Source organism: Juglans microcarpa x Juglans regia, chromosome 1D (genome assembly GCF_004785595.1).
Source record: "Juglans microcarpa x Juglans regia isolate MS1-56 chromosome 1D, Jm3101_v1.0, whole genome shotgun sequence".
Taxonomy (NCBI): Eukaryota; Viridiplantae; Streptophyta; class Magnoliopsida; order Fagales; family Juglandaceae; genus Juglans; species Juglans microcarpa x Juglans regia.
Window position 1 is genome coordinate 3,089,056 of NC_054594.1, and position 27,457 is coordinate 3,116,512.

General features: G+C 35.1%; 2 protein-coding genes across 4 annotated transcripts; one reads left to right on the plus strand and one right to left on the minus strand.

Annotated features, from left to right (window-relative positions):
• The first annotated feature begins 1,853 nt into the window (after nucleotides 1-1,853).
• On the plus strand, nucleotides 1,854-10,166 carry LOC121254909 (extra-large guanine nucleotide-binding protein 1). The gene is made up of 8 exons (XM_041155143.1): nucleotides 1,854-3,649; nucleotides 3,737-3,874; nucleotides 3,958-4,062; nucleotides 4,150-4,335; nucleotides 5,069-5,249; nucleotides 7,312-7,553; nucleotides 8,103-8,266; nucleotides 9,087-10,166. Exons 1-8 carry the CDS (start codon nucleotides 2,327-2,329, stop codon nucleotides 9,676-9,678), a joined length of 2,931 nt encoding a protein of 976 aa, XP_041011077.1. The 5' UTR covers nucleotides 1,854-2,326; the 3' UTR covers nucleotides 9,679-10,166.
• A 5,335-nt stretch (nucleotides 10,167-15,501) lies between these two features.
• Nucleotides 15,502-25,286, minus strand: LOC121240613. Of its 3 annotated transcripts, none has more exons than XM_041138094.1 (5): nucleotides 18,064-18,230; nucleotides 17,899-17,951; nucleotides 16,262-16,438; nucleotides 16,096-16,175; nucleotides 15,502-16,003 (listed from the first exon to the last, which is right to left on the minus strand). In XM_041138094.1, the coding sequence occupies exons 1-5, from the start codon at nucleotides 18,121-18,123 to the stop codon at nucleotides 15,840-15,842; spliced, it is 534 nt and encodes a 177-aa protein (XP_040994028.1). In that variant the 5' UTR covers nucleotides 18,124-18,230; the 3' UTR covers nucleotides 15,502-15,839. The 3 variants fall into 3 exon arrangements, with proteins under 3 accessions (XP_040994028.1, XP_040994042.1, XP_040994035.1); XM_041138108.1 differs by having other exon boundaries at nucleotides 15,502-16,008; nucleotides 18,064-18,228; XM_041138101.1 differs by lacking the exons at nucleotides 17,899-17,951; nucleotides 18,064-18,230 and adding an exon at nucleotides 25,213-25,286.
• Nucleotides 25,287-27,457: the final 2,171 nt, after the last annotated feature.

Below are 27,457 nucleotides of genomic sequence, written 5' to 3' on the forward strand. Positions count from 1 at the left end.
TTATGGAAAAAAATATAGGTGTGAAGTGTTAGAATAAATAGTAACTGATGTATAATATTTCTCTCAAAATATAATAATATTAAAAATTAATATTCTAACAATTAGATTAAATGAGTTAAGAATCTTAAATATGATAGTTTTAGTACTAGATTGAGATACTTACAATATTTAAGAATACAAGTGAATAATAATTAAATGGTTTGTAAAGAATAATAAAATTGTTTGAATTAAGATATTTTATTCAATTTTGACAAATGAATGAAAAAAAAATTGAATAAAAAATTGTAAAGTAAAAATTATTTAAATATAATTATTTAATATAATTATTGTTATACAATTTGAAAAATTTGTATTATTTTTTATATTTTGTTTGAAAGTTTGTGAAATTTATAATGATTAGATGAAAAAAATATATATTTAAAATTAAAAAAATATTTTATATATGAATGATATTTAAAAAATAAATATCTAAAAATATAGAAAAATACTTAAGATATTGTCGCCGTCCAAACTAACCTTTATATTTATAATTTTTAAGAAATTAAAGGAAAAAAATGAGAGAAATATATATGGTCCAGAGTAAAATCTTCCCGATGTTGATACGTGACAGTGGAATCCTAATGATTCCTGACTAACCCACCCTAACACTAGCCACAGTCACGAGTTTCATGAGAAAAAAGTGTACCCAGCAGCCAGACCAGGACTATATTCTAATATACAGCCACGTGGTCCTTTAGCCCACAAAGTGACAAAATTCTCATTGCAATTTTAGGAATTGGACCCCCACCAAGCCCATAATCATCCCTACTATTTTTTTAAAATAATCAACTTATTTTTTTTAAATAATTATGCGATGTTTAAATACTTTATATGTAAATTTTTTTTTCTTATATATATATTTTATGAATTGAAATTGTAATGCTAATTTGGATAATAAAATTATAATACCAAATCTGGTTAATATTCTCTCAATCTTTAAAATAAATAAAAAAAAAAGAAAAACTTGCACTTTATGCTTTTTATGTCTATATACTTATTCAATAAAGAAATATTATAAAAAAGATCTTATATATTATAATTTATAAAATCTTTTTATAAGATTTTTGTATTGAACGCCCACATTCAATTCTTTAAAAACCAAAATATGAAAAATGAAGTAAAGATTAATAAATAGTAACTTTAGTTCATTTTAATAATAAAAAAATAAGAAATAATATTTACGGTCTAGGATGTGGAATTTCTGCACATTTCCTTTAAAATAAATAGGTATCTGAAATATAAAAAAAAAAACTCAAATTTTAATAATGAATTTCATCTTTATTTAAAAAGAATGTGTAAAATTTATATCCCTAAAAGTATATATAGCATTATTGATAATTACTGATAAAAGATAAGTAAAACATGGGGGCTTGTTACAGCTGAATCTCTGTAGAGAATGCTCTTTTTAACTTTAGAGGAGTTCACTTTCACAAAATTTGAATTCAGATTTTATAGCATTCATTCACGCCACATGATGAGCATGTTTTTCCGTCGTTGAATGGGTCCCAACCCCACCTTACCTACTTTTAGTCCAACAAAATCAAACATATTAAAAAAAAATAAAAAAGAGTTATTATATATATATAGTCATTTTTAAGGTATTTTTTATTATATTTTATTAATATAATTAATTAAAATAATTATTTTATAAAAAAATATTATATATCAATTATTATTTATTCTCATATTTTATATTCATATTTTTTTTTTATAAGATATAAGAGTGTTGTTATAAAATATAAAATGTGAGATTGTAAGGATTACAAAATCTTTTCTATTTTATATATCCACTCCAAACACAATCGCTGTTCTCCGATGCTGTCTTTTTCCTCCCTCACACTTTCCCAATGCACACATTTTCCTTCTCCCACCGAACCAAACACATCTCACAAACAAAACTCTCTGGCTTCGGATTTCCCCAATATTTTCCTCTGCCTCCTCCTCCTTCTCCCGATTCCTTTTCTCTTCTTCCACTCCTCCAACCAGGTATGCAAAATCATATTCCAACCCTTTCCTTTACTATTTCCATTTCTCTTTGCTTCCAAGCAAAGTTCAATTCCACACACTTTTTCAGATCTTACAGTTAACGTTCTTTCTCCTTTTTCTATTATCTACACGATTAACCCGAAAATTAGGGCTACTTTCTAAGTAACAAGGGGTTTGAGGAGCTCTTTCTTTGCTCTTCAATTTGGAGCTCAAGATAGATAGGCTTAGAGCTCCGTGTTTTAATCGGTGAGGATTGGAATTCGAGTTTGTGTTGAAATTCGGATTAAGTTTGTTTTAGACTATGTTAGCGGCGGTGCCTCCGGTTGAAACATCGGACGCCGAGAATGGTGCCGAGTACTCGTTTGCCGTGGAATACAGTGGCCCGCCCGTAACCTACGATCTCCCCCGTGCCGTTCCAATCAACGTTGAGCGAATTCCCGTGGCGGCCGTGGTCGCCCAGGTCTCCTTGTCGGATAAAATTTCCCTGCCCGTTGTACAGCCACTCTTAGCTCCCGATCCTCGGAGCAAAAAGTTCTCCAGAGAGCTAATAACATTAGGTTCTGACTCTGCTACTGTGGTTTCCCCGACTTCCGTGATTGCGTTCGACCGAGATAATGAAAGTGTTCGTCAGTGCAAAGAGCTAGAGTTAGTTTCTGAAGCAACTGTGTCTCCTACTTCTGTGATTGCCTTTGAGGAGAGAGACACGGGCAATGAAGGTTGTGTTGTGTCGGGTGAGTTTACTAGCTCCGGCGTGTTAGAATATTCGAATGGCCATTATGGGTCCGGTGATTTGTCTGATGTAGCTAACAGCTCGAGGGCATTGGGGTTTTCGTCCATCAGCCATGAGCTTTCCCACGAGTTATTAGGTGGAGCTGGGAGCTCAAGCACGATAGAGTTTTCTGATATATTGGATAAGTCACAAGGAAGCTCTCTGAGGGTTTCTAATGGTCGGAAGGAGAGTTTAGACATAAATAATGATTTGAATCAAGCAGATTGGGTGTCAAATGAATCAGTTTTGAGTTTTGATTACCCATCATCTCGAATTTCTTCTATTAAGGCTGTGGACTGCAATAATGAATCGAATTATGATCTTAAGCGAACCCCAGTTGTAACTTTTCGTGATGTTGAGGCCGATGGTGCTTTTGATGAGGAATGTACTCAGGATGAGCCTGAGACCATGCCTGCGAAGCGAGTGCCACAAACGAAAGGGAAGAAAGGATCATGCTATCGGTGCTTTAAGGGAAACAGGTTCACCGAAAAGGAGGTTTGCATTGTTTGTGATGCAAAATATTGCAGTAATTGTGTGCTTCGAGCTATGGGATCAATGCCGGAAGGTAGGAAATGCGTTACCTGCATTGGGTTCCCGATTGACGAGTCAAAACGAGAAAATTTGGGGAAGTGCTCTCGGATGCTTAAGCGGCTGCTTAATGACTTGGAGGTTCGACAGATCATGAGGAGTGAGAAGAAGTGTGAAGCAAATCAACTACCACCGCAGTATGTTTGTGTGAATGGACAACCTCTTTCACACGAGGAGCTGGTATTATTGCAGACCTGCCCAAACCCACCAAAGAAGCTCAAACCAGGGAACTATTGGTATGATAAAGTATCTGGTCTGTGGGGAAAGGTGAATTGATGTACTTTGCGAATTTTTTTCTGTTATTTAAGTTTGTTGCATAATTATGGAATTTGATCTTTCTGTTGAATTTAACAGGAAGGACAGAAGCCTGCAAAGATTATTAGTCCCCACTTGAATGTTGGAGGTCCCATCAGGCAAGAAGCTAGCAACGGAAACACACAAGTTTTTATAAATGGGCGGGAGATTACTAAAGTAGAGCTTCGCATGTTACAGGTTGAGTTTCTATACATTTAAAAATATTTTCAGAACTGGTTGGCATGCGGGGATAGTTAAGATCTGTTTGTTGAATATTGCAGTTGGCAGGAGTTCAGTGTGCTGGGAACCCGCACTTTTGGGTGAATGATGATGGGTCATACCAAGAAGAGGGACAGAAGAATACAAGAGGGTATATTTGGGGCAAGGTACTGTTTCTCTGTGAATATTTGTTTCTGCCTCTCTTTATCCAATTTACATTGCCATATTCGTAAAATTTTCATGCTACTTTTCAGGCTGGAACAAAGCTTGTTTGTGCTCTCTTGTCCCTGCCCGTTCTTTCTAAATTCTCGAATTCTTGTGGAGAACAAGTAAGCAGTCTGGTTAATAAAACTGTCCCCGACTACTTTGAGCAGAGAATACTTCAGAAGCTTCTCTTAGTTGGATATAATGGATCTGGTGCAAGTACTATATTTAAGCAGGTAATAACCTAGTGTAATCACGTGCCTAATCCTATGCTGGCCACTGCCTTATTTACAAGACAGTTATAAAATCTGACCAGATAAATGCCATATAGCTCCGGGCATTTTGTATCTCCTTCTATTAGAGGACTTCCATTTTTTTACTATAGAAAGAGATCTTAGCGTATCAATAAATGAAAATTTTCAAATAGAACTGATGTGAAAGAGAGTTTTGCAATGGGTCTAACATCTGAGAGTGATATCATCATTCTATTTTCTCGATGGTATGTTGTAATCAGATGTAGTTGGCAGATTGTAATCATGATAACTTTTGGGAAGCTTATTTGTGGTTCATAAGTCTCTGTCTAGTGGAGCATTTAAATTCCTTTTTATCCTGCTGCTTCTAGAAGAACTCATGTGACGTTGTTTGAAGTGATTATGTAATGTGATACCTTTAAGTATTACTGCAAATTTTCTTATTAACATGCTTGGACATGTTATAAGATTCTAATGGATTTTAGATTCTATTCCACTTTCATTTATTCTATAGAGGGACTACTTTTGTCATGAAGAGCTACTGTGCTGTAGCTCAAAAGGCACCTCCTCACCTGTTAGAAAGGTTGCAGAGTGAGGTTGTTGGTCGAAGGTCAATTAGGTGTATTGCTAACATTAATAAAAGATGCTTGCAAAAGTCATGTTCCAATTCATACATTATTTGTCAAATAGCTTATTTTTGGTTTTTATGCATGTTCAGGCCAAGATTCTTTATAAAGAAGTTCCTTTTTCTGAGGAAGAGCTGGAAAGTATGAAGTTGAAGATTCAGAGCAATGTATATAGATATCTTGGTATACTTCTTGAGGGGCGTGAGCGTTTTGAAGAAGAAGGGCTCATTGAGTTGAAAAAAAAGCTTTCCTCTGGTAAAATTGGCTCCACAGGTATGAGTTCAAATCAAGTCTGCCATCGTCCCTTCTTATTTTTAGCTTGTATGTGCATATGTAGTGAATATTACATGGTTTTCTTGTTTGTGGGCATAAGGACTCGTAATAAGGTTAAGTTACTCTATTCGAAGTATTTTCCCTCATTTTCCCCTTTCTTATATATTTAGCTTTAGATGTGACTGGCCATGTTTGGAAAAGTAGTCCCATCTCATCTCAAAATTTCTCATAATTTTCTTTCCAAACATCACTAAAAAACAAACACTTTTTAATTTCAAATCTTTAACCTTTTCATTTAATTATTACCTAATCATTATAACTTTCCAAAACTTCCAAACAAAACACAAAAAATAGTACTAATTTTTCAAATTTCAAAATAAAAATAATATTAAAAAATAATATTCTAGCAATATTCTAACTTTATAATATTTTTATTCAACTTTTTCTCTTTTTTCCCAAAACCCAATAAAACATCTTAACTTAAACCATTTCACCACTATTCACAAATCATTTCACTACTATTTACAAAATTCTCATCTCACCTCATCTCATTCCCCAAGCATCCCCTTGAGTCTTCAAAATACTATTTTTTTTATAGTGTAGAACCTCAGCAAGGCAGGGTCTTTTGTAGGGGTGTGCAAAATTCCGAAAATCACCTCATCTCATTCCCCAAGCATCCCCTTGAGTCTTCAAAATACTATTTTTTTTATAGTGTAGAACCTCAGCAAGGCAGGGTCTTTTGTAGGGGTGTGCAAAATTCCGAAAATTCCGACTCCGTCCGACTTCCGCTCCGACTCCGACTCCGACGTCGGAGTCATCGGAATTCGGAGTAGCTCCGAATATCTATTTGGAGTCGCAGTCGGAGCTCCAAGAAGCTCCGATTCCGACTCCGAAATTTTTTTTACTGTACACTTGTGCTCGAGCGAGGTGTTGAGCGCAAGTCGAGCACACGTTGTATTGAACATTGGCTCGATCGACATGTCGAGCGGAAGTCGAGCGAACCTCTCTGAAAGAGTTCGGCTCGAGCTCCACGTCGAGCGCACGTTGAGCTCCGATCTTATGTCGGAGCTCCTATAGGAGGTCGGAGCTCCGATAGGAGGTCGGAGCTCTGACTCTGACTCCAATTCGGAGTCGGAGTCGGAGCTCCAATTTGGCTCCGACTCTTGTCGGAGTCGGAGGTCGGAAACGAGCACTCTGACTCCGTCGGAGTCGGAGTCCAGCCCTAGTCTTTTGGACCTACCCCTGGGTATAAATCGCAAATACACAATCCTACCTGCTAGCATCATGTATCAGGTAATCCAAGGAGAATCCTAGTGCGTAATTGAATCCAAGATGTCCAAGTCTCAGTTCGTCCCAAGTCTGCCCTTTAACCACTAGGTTGTACCATGATAGGATCAAGGTGTTAATTAATCTGTCACGTGTAGATCTATCAACATATCTCTAAATTTTAGAGGATGCCACATTATATGTAATGTTAATCACTCTTTCTTTTTATGGTATTTTGAATGTTGTACAAAGTTCAAAAACTTGACATTGAACAGTAGCATTTTTTTAGAATTATGATTGTTGTAGTCTGTACTTGGAACTAAAATTTTTATATCATGCTTCATATTCTGATTCCTATTATTCTTCTCAGATGGTAAAATTCTCGTTGCTTTAAGTTCTAATTGTTGGTACTTGGTGTGGAAAGTGGGTTTATGGAAATAAACATCAAGTTTGACTTAACTAACAACTCTTGGTGTATATTGCACCTTTCATTTTTATTTCTTGGGATTGCCTAGTACTAACATCTATGCATGTGTTTGTTTAGAAGATATTGATGCTAATTTATATGATAACTAACATTGCAGGATTAGGTGTGCTGCTTGGCATTTAGTGTAAATGTCTGATAGGCTTGTTGCTTTATCAAGTGTACTAACTGGATGATCATGGTCACTGATCTGCAACTTTCTACAAAATAGCTACATCAGGACCTTACAGACATTGATACATTGCCAAATTAGTTTCAGCAGATTATAGGTATGGATACCTTGTATAATGCAAGTTTTCTGTTTGACAACAGGGAACAGGGTTAACAATGATGACAAAACTATTTATTCTGTTGGCCCAAGGCTGAAAGCTTTCTCCGATTGGCTTCTTAAAACTATGGTGTCGGGAAATTTGGAAGTTATCTTTCCAGCTGCTACTCGGGAATACGCACCATTGGTCGAGGAGTTATGGAATGATTCAGCCATTCGGGCCACATATGCTCGGAGAACTGAATTGGAAGTGCTACCAACTGTTGCAAGTTATTTCTTAGAGCGGGTAAGATCATGTTGCATGGTCCTCTGCTGGGTTAAATTTGTATAATTGTGAAAACTTTTGTAACGGTTATGATTGGTCATAAATTTGCATACAATGCGAAGGTTTTTGGGTGCACTTTTGCTACTAGGAAAAAGTGATACCGTTTAGTAGAGAGGTGGTTGACGATAAACACTAGCAATTAGCATTGGCTCGAAATCCAGGTAATTGAAGGGTTGCAAGATGGTTTCTAGAACATACATCTGTTTCTGAGCCTAACTGAGCTTAGCAAGGTGTTGCTTAATCTCAACTCATTTTCCAACATGGACCATTGGCTTCTTTGGGCTTTGTCATGAGGCTGATTGAGCTATTACTGACCAATGTTTAAATTGATAATGGTTACCACCTTTGTTTAAAAGTCTTCCGTGAAGTTGTCCAGCAATCTCAATGAGGATCATTGTTGTACTGATTCATCATTCCTTAAACAGATATTTTGCTTATAACTTTTTTTTTTCCCATGGCACCTACAAAAAGCTATTGACAATTTTTCTAATGTTACTTTTTTCTATTTAGGCCACTGCCATATTGAGAACAGACTATGAACCGTCAAATTTGGATATCCTATCTGCTGAGGGTGTTACTTCATCAAATGGGCTTGCTTGCGTTGACTTCTCATTTTCCCCGTCAGCACCTGATGATAACATTGATGCTGTCGATCAGCATGATTCTTTACTAAGGTAGGCCTGTAGGTGCCAATGTGCATTGCAGATCGATTGCATGTTTGTTGGATAAATGCCTTATTTCTTTGGTGCCTCAGAGTTGAGCAACTCAGATAATAATTTTTCCCTAATTAAACTTGAGTTCACATCACTATTTGGTAGATATCATATACTGATACGGAGCAAACACAATATCAATCCTGTTTAATCCAATCCATTGTATGCAGCATAATGGAAAGTTTGGCCTTTCAACACCCTAATCAATGATAAAATTAGTTGGTGTGTATATTATTTGTGTGCATTCTATGGATGACTTATCCAACAATCCCGGTCTGGTTCTGTAATCAGACCCATAGGCTATTATACATGTATAGCTGTTCTCAGCTTGTGCTTTTGACAGGATGTACATGTGTAAGATGATGTATTATCTATCATCTGCATGGTCCCTTAAACTTCTATATAGAAGGAAGGCACAAAGTTATTGCCCTTTACATTCAATTTTTTCCTTACATGAGTATTATGTTTATTTTTTCCCAAAATGATAAATTCTTCTTTTATCATCGCCACATAGAGGGATCATTTTTTTTAATATATAAGTTATAGCACGTAGAGAGATCCTATTACAAAGGCCATGTTGTGTTGGCACATTAATAGCCTCATAAATTGGAGAAAAATACTTCCATGTGCCATCAATCAGTCTGAAAATGTGTATATTGCATAGCTTGCTCTTTATTTCCATCTGAAATTGACTTAGTGACTACTAATCATCCCCTGTGGACGCTCTTAAAATTATTTTCTTTTGTTTGTGATCCTTAACATTCTTGTGGTTGTTTCTCAGGTACCAGCTTATTAGAGTACCAGCCAGAGGCTTGGGAGAAAACTGCAAGTGGCTAGAGATGTTTGAAGATGTTGGCATGGCCATTTTCTGTGTTGCCCTTAGTGACTATGACCAGTTTTCTTTTGATGGGAGTGGTTCTATCACTAACAATATGATGCAGAGCAGAAAATTATTTGAAAGTATTGTGAATCATCCAACCTTTGGTCAGATGGACTTCCTTTTAATACTAAATAAATTTGATCTCTTTGAGGAAAAGATAGAACGGGTACCATTGACTGAGTGTGAATGGTTTGATGATTTTCATCCGCTGATAAGTCGTCATCGCTCCAACAGCAACAGCAACAGCATCAATAATAGCCCTTCGCTGGGTCTGCTGGCATTCCACTATATTGCAGTGAAGTTCAAGAGACTTTATTCTTCCCTCACCGGACGGAAGTTGTATGTTTCTCTGGTGAAGGGATTGGAGCGTGATAGTGTTGATGCAGCTCTTAAATATGCAAGGGAGATTCTGAAATGGGACGAAGAGAGAGCCAACTTCAGCTTGAGTGAGCATTCAATTTATAGTACAGAGGCAAGCTCCTTCTCTCATTGATGCCTAGAACAGAGAAGGCTTGTAAATGGGTCATCTTCATCAGAGACATTTTTACTTTTTCGCCTGTGCACGCATAGCTGTGAGTAAAAATGGAGAAGAGAAGATTGTTTCCTTGCCGGGGCTATTGCTGCTGCTTGAGATTGGCATGAACATATCAGTAACGTGAGTTTGATTTTCTTGCGGCAATAATGCATACTTTAGACGTGCTGGCTCATTGCTACACAAGTATGCATGATTGAATGTTGGAATATTTCCCCGTCATTATATTGTAAAGCGATCCTTTGATGATGTGTTGTATTTTTGTACCATGCTGCTTATGTAGTCGTCCCATCCTTGAACATGGTTCGAAAATATTCATTTTGTAATAGAGTAGATGAAATGCATTAGATGTATGTATCATTGTAGCCAAACCCTATGATCTTTTATATATATATATATATATATATATATATATATATGATATGATATGATATCGTGGTTGTACAGAATCAACACACTCTCTTTGCTGCATGCAAACATATATGTTTCCCGACAAGGCAATTCGAGGCTAGTTCTGTTAGCCTAGTATCCAACTTCCATTTGAAAAAGCTGAATTGATTATTGTATTTAGTATGAGAGTTTGAAAAAGTTGTAATGATTAGATGAACTGAGAGACTAATATCTGACTTCCATTTATCCATGAGGTGATAATTCTATATGGATCGTGCTATACCCACCGAGGGTATAGCTCGAGAAATTCTCTCGAGAAGGCCATTTGGCTTTTTTTAAAAAATGTTTTTTCATACATTTTTTTATATCCTTCAAAATTTTTAAAAAAATTCACAATATCATTAAAAATAATTTTTTTAATCACAAAGTAAAAAAAAAAAAAAAAAAAATATGAATGGGGAAAATGTCTTGAAATCACCTCACGCCCAAGCATTTTTCATTCTATATTTCTTTCCTTGTCTTTTCTTTATTATTTTTTCTTTAGAAAAATTCTATTTGTTAACATATAAATTTAAGAAAAAATATATTTTTTTAATAAATGAAAAGATAAAATGATGTATTTAGAGACGTAATTTTAGTTGAGGTAAAGCACCCAGATAGCTTTAATGCGTACGTGAAAATCACGACCCTCGTTTAACCGACAAGTTTCGGTTCCTATCGAGTTTTGATTACGGCCCTCTGTTTACATCCAAAACTGACGCTGGCTGCCCATTGTTTTTCACTCTGCCATTTTCGGTGACAAGTCCATTCTTCAACTTGAAGTTTTGTTTTGGGTGATTATCTTATGTCAAGCATATGAATCCTTACCATTTACCAAATCCAAAAGGGAAACCCCCTCCCCCTGTATTGCAAAACACAGCTTACAGAAAATAATACAATTCAAAAAAACACAGCAGATGATGGAATGTCACAGTTCTGTACCTGCACGGTAATGGAACAAAGGCATTGGGGCTTAATGGGCTCAGTTAGGCTGGGCTTGATTTGGGTTAAGATTGGCCTTGGACCATTAGTTAGTAAGAGCAGTTGAGTATTTGTAGTGGTGTTGGTTTCAATTTTGAATTTGATCATTTTCTTTATATTTTCTTTCATATTTTTTAGTTATCCAAACACTACTTATCAGGAGTGTTACAAGTGGTATCCAGATTACACTTGTCAGCTGTATGTGAACATTCTTTTTGGGTGTATTAAAAGTTGAATACCGCCTCAGCACATTGGTTGCAACCGCTAGGTCACTTACTCAAAGAAGTTTGAAAACTCTCCTACAAATTGAAAGAATTCCATTCTTATATCATTGTGATGAGTCGTATTTCTCATCAAAATGATTCAAAGATGAAGAAAAGTGTCATTTTTATAAAATGAGACAAAGATAAAATAACAATATAGTACGTAGTGTTACTCATAGAAGTTGTACAATGTTCCCTAAAAACCATAGGTTTCCTTAAAGCTTATTATTTTATGAGTAGTATTATTACATTTTTGGTAAGGAAATCCAATAGGGGATACAGTGGGACCTCCAATTCTTGTCAGTTGGAGAGTTTCAGGTGGCTAGTTTAGTTTATTAGCTGTGTGTTTCTTCTACATGTGTTTCCACGTGCTTTAACTTATCTTATATGGTACAAGAATAAGAAGTTAAGAACTGATCAAATTATTTTTCTTTACTATTTATTATTTTATTAGTATTATTTATTTATTATTATTTATTATTTTTTTATTATTTAATATTTCACTAGATTTGACAATTTTCAACCTTATCTTATCCTCTTTGCATTGCTCCTATCGCTTAAATAAGATGAACAATATTATGTCGGTAGCCGATGGCACTTTATATTATGAAAAAATTTATTCATCATTCTAATTCTTATTATCCTTCTATCAGTTTATGATATGACATTAGATAATAGGTTTACAAGTAAAATATAATAAATAATTTCTAATCACCTAATGAGATATTATAGAATGATAGAAGGATGATGAGAGTTGAAATGATAAGTAATATTACTTTTATATTATAGATCAGACACTGGCATGCCACGTGTGCTATTTATTATTTTATTAAAAAGGATTAATAAAACCAAAAGACTCACAATCGGCCACTCTACTTTTAACATTTTTCAAATAAAATTACAAAGGGACCAAAGAGAACAACATGTGTTGGCATAAAATCAATGAAAATATTATTTCACACTGGTTCAACACCAGCTCATTTGGCCAGCCCCATGAGTTAGGAATATATTTCACACATGTTGTTTGCTAGAAAATGAAAAACTACCGATTTATCTCTTCAAATATGAAATAAAAATAACTTATATTAGAAAGACCAAATCTAATATTTTGTAAAATGCACTTGTATTAATATTAAAATTTAATATTTTGTAAATATACTTGTATTTAATATTTAATATTAAAATTAAAATTTTAATATTAAAAGAGAGAGGTAGTTGGATGGAAAAATAGTAAAATATTGATTTGGTCTTTCTACAATGACTCTCCAAATATGACTAGGGATCCTAAATTACTGTAACTCAAAGTTTCACAAATATTCATTTAGCTAGTCCAATGCAGGAGTTTTAACTAAAAAGAAACTAAAATTTGGACTTGCACTTGACAATGACTAGGCCATTGCCAATGCTTTAATAAATACTCATTAAGCAATGAAATCGGGCTCCCTTTTTTTTTGCCCGATTGGGCATTTTATTTTTTATTTTTAGTTTTTTTTTACTTAGTGATTAACAAAATATTGTTTAATATTATTGTGAATTTTTTTATTTTTTAAAAAATATTTAAAAGTGTTAAAAAAATGATGTGAAAAAAACAACTTTAAAGAATTTTGATTTTTTTTTCACATCATTTTTAACACTTTTAAATATTTAAAAAAAAATAACAAAATTCACAATAATATTAAACAATATTTTCTTAATCACTAAGTAAAGAAAAAAAAAAAGGCCCAATCGGGCAAAACAAATTGGACACCCTAGCATTTTTCATACTCATTTGCACATTTCAGAAATCATATATGGACTTCAAATTTTTTTAAAAATAAAGACAAGTATAATAATCACAGTTGGTCAAAAACTCCAATTCCAATGAAGAGTTATGCTAGGCTGCTGCCCAGTAATGACCGTTGGAAATTTATATTTTTATATTTTTATTGTTTTTCTTTTCATTTTTTTAACATATTTAAATATTTTTAAAAAAATAAAAAAATACATCAATATACTAAAAGTCATTTTCTTAATTATTAAGTAAAAAAAAAAATTAAATATATAAACTATTAAAGTGAGAGCTCAAACTCAAACGATATACTAACATTTTCCTTCCAATGAATATGCTTAAACCCTTTTTTTATTAATCACTGTCAAACTTGACAGCAGTGTAAAGTGTCATCAAGATTTAAAAAAAAAAAAAAAAAGTGTCATCAAGATTTAATAAAGAAGTTATTACTCTATTTTTTTAATCCTTTTTTAGGAAAAGTTTCGTCTGTTATGGGCTAAAATAACATTCACCAGAGACAGTTTCACAAAACCGTGTTTCTATTGTAGATTCAGCCTGCTGTAACAGCAGCCTCCCCCACTTGAAGCAAAACCCACAACTTCAAGCAAAAACCATTGGCTTTGAGTACCCTGAAAAGCCCAAAAAAACCGCTATGAAAAGCAAGAAAACAAGACCAAATGATCAACCAACCAAAATGAAGACTCTCACTCTATATAAAAAATAGACCCCATATCCCCTCTCCTCCATCTTCATACTGGATTTATTTCCTGGTGAAAAAATGGCTTTCATGATTTCCAAAGTCCAGCCATCTCTATCAGAGACTGAGAAGATGAGCCTGAACCATTCAGAAGAGAGAGACTCGGAGACACTCGGTCCCATCTCAATGCAGCTATATCTGAAATCATCAGCTGAGGCCTCCTCTAAAACCTTAGACAAAGAAGCTGTCCTCCGACGTATCCGTCACTATAAGCGCTTGCATAAGGTCCGAGGCGCTTTCCAATCTCTGGTTAGCAGCTCGGGACAGGCCAAGACAGCCTCAATCCAGGAACAGAAATGGCTGGACAAAGAAGATGCTTTCTCCTCTCCATAATAGCAGCACCACCACCACAGCTAGTGCAGAGGCATATAGCACTGTTAGGAACGGTGAAATTACCACCTTTTTGGATCAACAACTATCTAATTGTGAGAGTTCTGTAATCCAAAAACAGGAATGGGAACTGGGCAGGATCTTGTAAAGGCAGAGAACTCTACTTGTATTGATAATTGATTACTTTGTTACCTACCTACCAGGTCATACCTTAAAATTGTATGTAAGTTTATTACATACATAGTAGTTTATTACATGTATCAATTAGTTTATTACATAGTTCTGTCGCTAATTAGCTTCGGTTTGGTTCTCTCTGGAAATTTTTCCATACAGTATGTAAGTTTTAACATCTTGAAGCATATTTGCATCAAAACATTGCATGTTAACAATTACAAATCGAGCCAGTGAACCCTTTACTGTGGGATATACCTTTTGATGCCACCTAATACGGCAGCCTACTACATTTAGTGCTCGTTTGGATGATGAGATGATATGAGATGAGATAGTTTTAGATGAGTTGAATAAAATATTATTTTTTAATATTATTATTGTTTTGAAATTTGAAAAAGTTGAATTGTTTGTTATATTTTGTTTGAGAAATTGGAAAAATCACAATGATGAGATGAGATAAGTTGAAAGTATTTCTATATCTCAACGGATCTTCTTAAAGTAATTGTTAAGTACTAAAATATGAATGGGTGATACTCTCATCCTATACACAAACAATTTTAATTATATGATTTGTGTGAGAGGAACCGCGTCATTCGTACCCCAGAATTACCTAATAAATTTTCATTAGTGATGTAATAATCTTTCATTAGTGGTGTGTTTAATGTGCTAATAAACGAACTAGTAGATAAGTATTTCCTTTGTTAATGAGTGTTGGCCAGAGGTAAGTTTCAAAAAGTCCATCTTGATGCTCCGATAGCCCTCTGAAGCTGGATGGAGCATCAGGAAGGAAGTTAGCAGTGTGCAAGTGACCTTTCCATAATGCAAGGGCTCATATGTATGGTGTCTGTGTTCGCTCACCAATCAGGTCTTCCTAATGGATCCCACGCAAAGGGGTTTGTCCAATAATCTCTCGTTTATTAGCTTAGCCATCGGGCATACAGCAAAGTAACATAAGCTGGTGGATATGAATTAAAAAGTTCAACTAATATTAAACAAATAATAAAAGTAGATGAGAACCAAAACCTTTTAGAAAACAAGGTAATCCACTCAATTAAACATATTTCAATATTTATTTATATCCCACCTTTTAGAAAACAAAGAGATGTCTGCTTCAGCACCGTCAATCAGATTTTGAAATAGGACACATTCGTGGAATCCTTTAGGCCTACACGCAGTGCCTTTTGGTGGATTTCTCATTCTCCATTCCATCTCAATATTCAAATTAGGCCTGAAGATACAATCTCTCACAAGATACCATCCCCACTATGTCAAGCAATGCGATTGATTGCTAACACAAAATTGAAATTTGCACCAAAATTGCGGCTTGAACTGTTCCTCAGAACAATGCACAGTGCGGAGAAAAAGGTAGATATAACTGTATCACCCGTACAACATGAGAATTACACACTGACATCCTAACTCCTCATTTCTTACAAATCAAGCCAGAACTGGAAAGAAGACGCAATGCTTGGCTGGAATTGTTCAAGACTGCCGATGACCTTGGAACCTGCATTTTTCTTTTCTTCAAGAACTCTAAGGAATTCTGCAAGCATTGAGGAGGACCCATGTCCTTCAAAATAACAGTTCCTACCCTTCAAATCACAAGTCAAGAAAATAATAAGTATTGTTGACCTAAGAAGACACCTCATTCTATTAGTTTAGAAGGAAGAGCTCCTCACCCTGAGGTGTTGGATTTTTTCTTTCTTTTGGTGGGTTTACCTCAGTCTTCTCATCCTCTGAGTCCGATGAGAAAACTATTCTGCAGAGATGGTATATCCCTTTTGTTAGGAGAATAACACGGATTCAAACGTAATAGCACACCAAGAGAGAAGAGAGGGATCATACTTCTCACGTGCTACAATCACTTTGACAATGTCATCTGGAAGCATCCCTTCATTGCCCTTAGACTCTTGCTGTGTTTCATCTCCCGCTGCATCTTGGACACTCTCACCTTTTCGAGAGGGTCGTGGTGTTAACTTTTGGGCCCATAGTCTACGTCTTTCTTTTCCTTCACGGACGACCCTATATTGAGAAAATTCTGTCAACCACTGTATTTGCATGCATTTACAATAGATTATTAACTAATTTCAAGATCATTATCAAAGTGCTAAGCATCTATGTAAAATACAAATGTCTCAAATTTACCAAAGGAAACACACAGGGTATGAGAGGGAGAGGTCAATATTTGCTAGTACCTGCTTGCAGGCATTAACTGGGTCATTTACTTTTCATTACTCGCATCATGGCATTAATATTTAAATTTTGGCATATGTTGAAGCCAATTTGGCTAATCGCTTCATCCCCTTTTCAAGGTATCGGGTATACAATCTCTCTAAAGGCATCTCAATTTGACACCAGTTTGTTTTGTGGGTTGTAACTGGGAAGTTAATCCCCATCTTGATATGCATCAAGAGAATGATATTCGCATATTTGGCTTCTGAAGAATCACAGGGCATGGAACTTCACATATTATCATATCCCTCCTCTCTCTACAATCTGTACCTTATGATTCAGTCTAGAACAAGTTAACATAAAAATGCACCACTATATCAAATCTGTCCATTTAAATTCCCATGACACTATCTTAGGCTTGCTAATACTCATGGATAGCTTCCAACACACTGAAATCAACTTTTACTCCACGTCTTAGATACGGCCACATAAACCCCAAGTCTTTAGATATACTCTCTATCTTTCACAAATTCAATTTCAATGACGACTCTTCACCCTATTCAGGGCTCTTTGTTTATGCAAAATTCTGCAACATAATAGAGGTCTTTTGGAGGGGGAAAAAAAACTTTATCGGGCAACCTGTTAAAAACCAAACCATTGATCCAAAAGCCCTATAACTGTTGGATACTAATTTGGTTAAACCTTTAACCCTCATAATCATAACATTCTATCACGCTTCCGAATCCGACGTCCGTGACGGCCCACTCTATCAACACTGACCCGGTAGTAGCCATTTTCCTTTCGGCGGCTTCACTCATCTATCAGTATTCAATGACTTAACACTATGCCCATACACAGCACCAAGGCATTTTAATCCAGCCTATAGTTCGCCCCCTCCATGACTTGAATTCGTGACTTGGCCCCTGCTTTGATACCAATTGTTAATGACTTGATCCAAAAGCCATAGGACTATTGGATACTAATTTGGTTAAACCTTTAACCCTCCTGAACATAACACAACCACCTCCAATGAACTTTCAGAACGAACTTATAAAAAATATGTACTTTCAGAACTTGTGCATCCTTAAAGACTGGCTATCAAATGAAAAACAGAGTGATCATGTATTCCCTTAAACGATTCAGCAAAGTAGAACTTTCACCAATAGTCACAGTCCTAACCAGGTATCTGAAAAGCGCTTTCTTTAAACTAAACCAAAAAGCTCTTAAGGTTAAAATCCTTATTATTAAGCAACTGAGCAGAACAGAAAATAAATGAAAGCGCCATTCGCAGCAAATAAAAAGGAACGAACCTGGCCTTATTTTCTTTCTCAACTTTTCGTATCTCCGAAAGTATTTGTCTTCCCTGCATAACATCAAATTAAATAAAAAAAAAAACAAACATATGAATCGAGCATTCTGCAAATGTTCCGTTTTGATTGGATTGATTTAATTCCTCGAAACGCATTAGAGCAAACCTGATCGGCTGTGAATTCCTCAGGCGCGTCAGAATCGCTACCTTCTCTATCCGAAGACATCTCTATTACTCTCTCTCTCTCTGATTTCTTCTTCTCGGCTGTGTTACGGATTTCTTCTTCGACTTGTAAATTTTGACGTCTAGGGTTTATGGTACCTCGAAGTCGAGGGTTTTCTTTTTCTTTTTCTTTTTTTTTAAAGAAAAAATGTTTTGGGCTAGATATGGGCCCTACTAAACCCGAGCGAAGTAAAGATTGAACTCAGCTCCGAATGCATATCGGGCCTGCTAAATATTTGATTGAATTTGTAGACTCTTCCAAAAAATATATTTATTTTTAAATTTGTCCTATAACATCTTCAATTTAATTGTAGTATATTTTAACAATTCTTCTACATACAAGCAGTTTTGGGTACCAATTGTGTACCGATGGCTGACGTGACTTTTATTATATTAAAAAAAAAAGAAATCAGAAGAGAAGAAGACATACACAGCAAGACCCAGAGCTGCTCGCAGAAGAAATCCAAGTTAAAATATCAAAACTGTTGTCTCTATTTTTTTCAATTCCCAACATCGGAGCCAAGGGTTACAACAACCGTTCTTTAAGAGTTTCTAACCTATTGTCATCTTCCTCATTCTCAAATTAGAAGCCAAACTTATGATTTTTACAATATCACTAGACAACCAAACCAGTCTTGAAAAGTCTCTCTTCTAATATTTGATTCACTATGCAAAAACAGCAACTAGGTGAATAAAAAAATAAAAATGATCTCCAAATCAAATGCCGAGTAACCTATGCGCATTGTGGCGCCCCCGACCCACGTACGAAAACTCGAGAATCGAGACATTGAGATGATGACAACACGGTCACGCATCTCAACGATAAGTGCCAAGTGTGTGTACATGTAACAGTGTACAATAAAAACAAAGCAGCGGATAATTTAAATAAGCCGACTAAGTATCATAATTGTTTAATACAAATTCACTTAAACCAAAGTGTTTCAAAAAGCAAAACAGTTATCCCATAAAATATCATAATACCAAAATACATAATTCAACAAGCGGGAAACAAATCTTAAACATGAGCGAGGGATCCCATATCACTCATTCGGCGGAGCCGAATTCTCAAGCTCAACATCAGTATCATCTGCATCAAAATCTATGATACCATAAAACGGTACTGCAGGGTATCGAATATCGTAAGATTATGAGTCTCGGCAACTATTCAACCAAGCAACCCAAGAGATAAAAATGCATTAATGCAACTAACAATTATGCATGCATATGATGAAATATGCATTAGACCCAAAACATCATTTTCTCTGAAAATGAATATTTTCCAACGCATGCCAAAATCTCATTTTGACCCAAAACTTCCACTAAAACATTTCCCACTATTTTTTCCTGAAAATGACCCAAAACAATAATTCATCATTTTCCCAGAAAATGATTCAGACAAAATTCTTTTATCCAACACGCAATTTTTCTAGAAAATAGCCCAATAATCCATTTTAATTGTATGCATCATGATCACCCTTAGGGACCATCTGCCATCCTGACTCCCTTCGTCACACCACGGGGGTAACGACCATAAGAGTGATTTCATAACGAGTGATGTCCAGTTCTGTGCCCATGGCCAAGCATTCTCTAACCTCCGCCAGCAAGAGGAGCCACGGAGTCGGCACGAGAGCATTATCATCCTGTCCGATTTCGTTGTCGCCCGGCGACAGCCCAGGGGACGTCACTCAATATATTTTGCTCCCGAGTGACCAGAGGAGCTCTACCGAGATAATGCCCCATCTCGGCTCGGGGTCGTAATACACATACACCCAAAACCATTTCTCATATGAAAACCCAATTTTCAAATATACACATGAACATACATGCAATTATGTGAAAATCCAGTTTTTATTTACAAACATGAACATGCGTGCAATTATGCAATGTACAAGATACGACACAAATATCTAACAGCCAACAAATCCCCGTATAATCCAATCACACAATAACTCCATCCTCCAATTCAACCGACCCCCTTACTCCTCGGACTCAGTCCGACACAACCAACTAGTTCACAGTAAATATGAGTTAGCGTAAAAATACATTTAAATCTCAAAAGTTCTTTAGAAATATACTTACAGTTCTATAATATACTTTTCGGAGGATCAATGAGGTACTAGGAGTGGCGGCATAGCAATGCAACAGTGCAAAGTGGACAATGGTCGTGGGTCTCAAAAATCCAACTTTTGAACGAAGACAAACGAAGACTTAGGATGTCTAGGTAAGGGCTTAGGAGTGTTGGTGAAGCTACTGGTGGTGGTGGTTGGCCATGGGTGGCAGTGTGGATGGTGGTTGAAAGCCAAAACAGTCAAATCGGAAAATGAGCTAGAAAGGCTTCGGCGGTGGCGGATCGAGGTTGAGGTTGGGTAATTTAGGTAGTTGAAAGGCCGATGGTAGTGTGGTGAAAAGATGGTGGTCAATGGTGGCGCGACGGCGGCGCTGGAACAAAAGATTGCCGCGGCTTGAAGCAACGCGTGGAGGCTAACGACGGCGAGGGAATAGCTGAAAATGGAGGGGGAAGGTCACCGGCCGAAGGGGAAGAAAATGGGAGGGGTGGTGGAGGCCACGGACGGTGTATGGTGGTGCAATGGGTGGTTGAAAAAATGGACGGGAAGAGAGGGGAAGACAGCTTCGCGTGCGAGAGGAAAAAGTAGAGGGAAAGAATGAGAGAAAGGAAAATAAGTAAAAAGAGAAGAGGAGAAAAGAAAAGGGGAAAAAGGTGATGGAAAGAAATGAGGTCCAATCCTCACAACTTGGGTCACAAAATTAATCCAACGAAAAGAATTTCAAAATAGTAGGTTGAAAAAAATAATTTAAACGCAGTGACTAGCTAAAATAAAATAATAATAAAAATCCAACAACACAATAATTTTAAAGCCCACAAACAAACTAATTTAAATCAAAGAGCATCTTAAATGCAAAACAATAATCAATATTACCATATCAAAATAAATTTCACAACTTAAAAATTATAAAAATAAACCAATGAGAAATCCGATAAATTTAAAACAATAGAACCAATATTTAAATTAATTAAAATACTCTTTAAATTAAAATACATTAAAATACGGGGTATCAGATGCATATACTTGAAGCATCACTTGGAGTATTGTCGTCACTGTTTTCATATTCGTTTCAATCAAAGTTAGCTAGATGATAAAAAAAAGTATCAAGATAACAGGGACAATTGTTGTTCCAAGCACCCCTGTTACCATGGGCTCGCCATTTTTGGTCAGCTATCATCTCAGAATCTAGTCCCCATTCTCTCATTTCCTCATCTGTGTGATGGATTGCTAGGTTGTATTCGCCACCACTTCCTAACTCCAACACTTGGAATTCATAGTTTCTAGGATTGTTTAAGAGCTCAAATTGCTCAACTATCCACTTGAACCACTTCATGAGGAAGACACATGAGGTTAGCCAGTGTGATATAATTACGAGACTCAAGTCATGGGAATGGTCATGAGTTCATTTCTATGTCCCTCCAAAGAGATTCAAGGAAATCTGCAATATTCATGTTATCTCTTCATTATTTTCATTTCAATCACATAAAATTTTGAAAACAAATTCCATTTTTTGTCAAACCATAGAAGAGAGAGGGCATGAAGAGGAGAGAGGGCATAAAGATCCCGTTTTGTCAAAACTGTGTGTTTTGTCTTCTATTTTCATTTCACTTAAGATCCAGCCCAAAACCTTCAGTTCATTCAATTACAATAAAAAATGGCTCATTTTATTAAATTAATATATGTCAGCACCTGGGTGCACTTTGGTACGCAATCTCGCTTGACTTAAGAGTTTTCCATATTTTAATATCGTAAAAAACATATTTTTTTTCATAATTTTCTATTTTTATTAATAAGTTATTTTTATACGGAACAGTTACGACACTCGTAATAATTAAAGTCAAAATTTTTTTATGTGCAGTCACTTTTACATACTCATTGCACACTCTATTAATGTAATTACCTGCGTCACTTTATTTTAATATAAAATATCTATTTTGGCCAATCACATTAATAGAGTATGTAAAGAATACACATAAGTGACTATATGTAACAGAATTCTTAAATTCAAAATGATCATATATCTTCTTTTGTCAATATCAAAAGAACACATTTATGAATATTAGAATTTACGTTTTCGCTTTCTCTTTTATTACTAAAAGTGTATGTCTTTTTACCGCTATGAAAGTATAAGTTGAATGTTGGAGAAATTTTGAAAATTTTTTCTATTGCATGGATTTCTTCACGTCCAAAGTATCAAACTTTTACCATTTTTAAATTCAATGTTGAGATGACAAAATCTCAATCAATGAATTTAAAAGCAATGTTTTTAAAAGAAAATGAGTAATGCTACTTATCATCTCAATTTTTATCATCCTCTCATCATTTCATGATGTGTATGTGGTAGGGATAATGTTATTTCCATAAAGAAAGAATTTTGCAAATGAGTAATGCTAAACACAGTCGTGGAGTGTGTAAGCGCCGCGCAATCTTTTTAAAAAAAGTAAGTAAATACGAGACCCATATGAAAATAAAATTTTTTTTAATAATAGACTCCACTCATTTTCAAAATAATTGTGCGGCACATGTGCAATCCACGACTATATGTAGTAGTACTCTAAAAATTAGTTTTGTTTATGTGAATCTTGTATTTACTCATTTTTTTTCAAAAAAATTACACGATCCTTGCATACTCTACGACTGAAAATATCATTTCTCTTTACAAATACTTTTTGTTTTGCTCTGCAATCGAGAAATCTTTGTTCAACAGTCAGGTGTTCAGCTCATCACAATGTAGATTACTTTTATTTATTTATTTATTTTTTGCACCCAAACAAAACCATATCAATCAATCCTTTTAGTCTGGTCTTCTGTGGAGAGGAAAAGAGCAACATGCAGGGCATGTGCAGAAGCTGACTTCGATTCATGCTTAACTTTCTTCCCCACTTTTTCCACACCAAGATTAGCCTAACCTGTCTTCTTCCCATAATCTTTGTGTATGTCGATTTTGAGTCAGTAAATCATTTAGATTTTGAAAATATTTGTGGTATTAGAATGATCATATTTGTGTATGTTTTATCCATAAATGGTAGTACAAAATTTATATGGCTAGATGGATACATCATATTTATTTGTAAAAAATAACTATAATATAATGTATCATATCAAACTATGTAAATTTGTAATGTAGTTTACGTTTTGTAGATTTCTTTGTAGGCTTAGTATTACACTTATTTTGAGGCATAATTCATTTAAGCAATCTGAGTTATTTTTTCATCTCAAAGCATAGAAGTTTTGTACATATGAGTCGAGGGTTGCAATTTATAATGTTAAACTAATTATTATATTTGTCTTTAAGCTTTTTTGTTTTTTGTTTTTTTAAATTTAATGTGATATTATATTAGTAACTTAAAATTCAATCATTTATTACACTTTTACCCTTAAAAGAAAGAGACGTGTTATTCGTTATCATTCGCCCATCATCTTCTTATGTGACATTAGATGGATGAAAATTATTTATGATTCATTACTTATTATCCAGCCATTTGATATCATATAAACCAAAATCACCAGAAACATAGTTTTGCATGCTCTATCGTGTGAAGTGGTATGGAATGAAGCCACTGAATCCAACACTCAATCGTCAACTGAACTGTGCACTTCAAGAAATAGAGCATTCTATATTTCTTTAGTTACCACGTTCATAGTGTCATCCTCAGTCTTGTTCGGATTCTGGCAGTTTCTTTTGATGTGGCCTGTCTTGCCACAGTTCCTGCAAGTCTGCCTAGACCTGGACTTGTTCTTGCTCATGATTTTGGACTTTGACATGTGACGTCCCCTACTTGAGTTTCAACGTTAAGGGTAGAACTCAAACCTGAGATATTGCCAAAATCTCTTTTGCGTACCTCCTTAGCAAGAATTAGATCTCGGATGTCGTCATATTTCAACTTCATCTTCCTAACAGAAATACTCACAGTCATTCTCAAGGCCTCCAAACTATTTTGCAATGACACTAACATGATCAATGCCTGAATCTCATCATCAAACTCAATCTCGTTAATGACAAATAATTTGTGATAGTGTTAAACTCATTCAGATATTGGATAACTGATGTACCTTCTGTCATCTTGAGGTTGAATAGTTTCTTCATCAAATTCAACTTGTTATTCGCTGACGATTGTCATACATACCAGACAAAGCCACCATGAGATTCGATGTGACCTTCTCCTTGATAACGTTGTGTGCAACCGATCTTGACAGGGTCAGCCGAATACCCTCAAGGCTTGTCAATCTAATAAGTTCCAATCAGCATTCTCCATGTTGTCTGACTTCTTTCCCAATAGAGGAAGATGAAGCATTTTCCCGTAAAGATAATCCTTGATCTGTATCCTTCAACACCCAAAATCCGTGTCGTCAAACTTCTCGATTCCAGCCTTCACTTCGTCTCCTGCCATCGTTCTCCCTTGGAAGCCAACCTTGAGGTTTTGATACCAGTTGTTGTGGAAAACATTTACCAAATTCACACCAAAGATGCTACAAACAAGTAACAGGAAACGAGAAAAATAAACAATCATATGACACAAAGTTTATGTGATTCAACAATATACCTACATCCATGGAGGTGCAGAGAATTTTATTCAGATGAAAGTAAGAACATTGTAAAGCAATACAATGTCTCTCATTCTCTCTCTCTCTCTCTCACACACACACGGGTTGCCTCTCTCTTTCTCTGTGTTTCAAGATATCTCTCAAAACATATAATAGTTAGCGACATAAATCCTAGAAAAATAGATCTTGAGTTATTTGCTCGTGTGACCTGTTGACTGAGACTCAAGAGAACTCTCTGCTGAGCTTCACTCGAACGACTTATTGCGCAGCTGTCGGGTGAACTTTCTATTTGGTATTTTCTCAGCTCACAAACCATCATCTTCAAACCCAACAATAATCACATTCCTGACCACAAGCCAAAAAGCTCTCATGGCCTCATCTCAGATAAATTACATTAAAAGTTAAAATCCTTATTATTAAGCAACCGAGCAGAACATAAAACAAATGAAAGCGCCATTCGCAGAAAATAAAAGGGAACGAACCTAGCCTTATTTTCCTGCTCAACTTTTCGTATCTCCAAAAGTAATTTTCTCCCCTGCATAACATCAAATTAAACAAAATAAAAACATATAAATTAAGTTTTTTGCAAATGTTCCATTTTGATTGGATTAATTTCATTCCTCAAAACGCATTAGAGCAAACCTGATCAACTGTGAATTCTTCCGGTGCGTTAGAATCGCTATCTTCTCTATTCGCAAATTTCTTTTTCGACTTGTAAATTTTGAGGTCTAGGGTTTATGGTAGGGTTTTCTTTTTCTTTGTAAGAAAATTTGTTTTTGGCTGGATATGGGCCCTGGTGAACCCGAGCGAAGTAAAGATGGAGCTCAACTCCAAATCCATATCGGGCATGCTAAACATTAGATTGAATTTGTAGACTCCTCTTATAAAATATATTTGTTTTTAAATTGAGTAATGCTACTTACAATTATAGAATACGCAAGTGTTGCATAGTCATTTTGAAAAAAGTGAGATTTACTATTAAAAAATTAATTTTTTTTCATGTCGGTCTCATATTTACTCAAATTTTTTTAAAAAGATTGCTAGGTGCTTGCATATTTTACGACTACAAATATCATTTCTCTTTTAACAAATATTTGTTCAACTCATCACAATGTAAATCACTTCCATTTATTTTAATTTTTTTTTTTTTTGTTGACACCCAAACAAAACCATATCAATCAATCCTTTTACTCAGTCTTCTATGAAGAGGAAAATAACAACATGCAGGGCATGTGCAGAAGCTTTGACTTCGATTCATGCTTCACTTTCTTCTTTTTCCACAACATGATTAACCTAACCTGTCTCCTTCCCACAACCTTTGTGTGTGTCGCTTTTGAGTCAATAGTCATTTTACATTTTGAAGATATTTGAGTTATCAGAATGATCATATATATTTTGTGTATATTTTATCTAAAGAGAAATGTTATATCTATAAATTGTAGTACAAGATTTATATATATGGCTCGATGGATACATCGTATTTATTTGTATAAAAAAAAGTTATAATCTAATGTATTAAATCAAACTATGTAAATTTGTAATATAGTTTCGGTTTTGTAGGTTTTTTTGTAGGTTGCTTCATTTAAGCAATCCTATTACTAACTTCATTTTCTGCAAGAGTTATTTTTTTTCATCTCAAAACATAGATCAAGTTCTATACAGATGAGCGAGGGTTGCAATTTTATAATGTTAAACTAATTATTATATTTATCTTTTTGCTTTTTGTTTTTTGTTTTTTTTTTTTAAAATTTAACTTAGAATTCAATCATTGATTACACTTTTTAAAAGAGAGTAGTTATTCGTCATTATTTTCTCATAATCTTTTGATGTGAAATTAGATGATTGATTCATTGAAAATTATTTATAATTCATTACTTATCATTCAATTATATTTTAATATCATATAAAGGGATAGTGATTAAGAAAAGGATGATAAAAAAAAAAAAAAAATTGTACATTCTATCATAGTATTAGTATTGTTGTAATGGGAAATTAGATTACAATGAGATGATCAAAGAATCGGTACTTTATGTTCTTTCCCTAAAGTAGTACTATTTTTATGTAACAACATGTCGTCTAATTTGCTAGTAGGCCTGTGCAGGAAATTGATCAACCCGGTCCGTCCGTAAAATCCGACCTGACCCGATCCGAAAAAGACGATTCTAACTATTGTTCGGGTTCGACCCGTATAACCCGGCTTATAAAACTTTAGAACACGTTTTTCTCTCCAAATGAAAAGCCCAGCCAGCTAGCCCCACTTCCCATAATCCTCACTTCTCTCCATCACGACGCCATCACCATTGCCTCCGTTCCCCTTCGTCCATCCGTCGTCCAATAGAAAACAATTTATCTTTCTGCCATCATTATAGGTCAAGATTATATTTCCTAAATTCAAGAGTTGAGGGATGGTACTGTTGTTTCTTGATTTTGAAACAATATATGTTGACCAGATCTGTTGGCTCAAAGAAATCAAGCGCAAAGGTTAAAGATGCCTTGCAAATCGGTTAAAAGTACGAATTTTTTCCAAGATTTGAAGGAAAAATCTGGGTTAGGTGAATTTATCCTCATCAAACTACTCATGAAAAGTTACCGACCAAAAAGAAAAAATTACTCATGAAAATCTGTGACTCCAACCATTTGAATAAATGCCTCAAAAACGAAAAGAAAAGAAAAAATGATACCAAAGCCATTGTGAACAAACGGGTAAACTCAAAAGTAACGCTACCT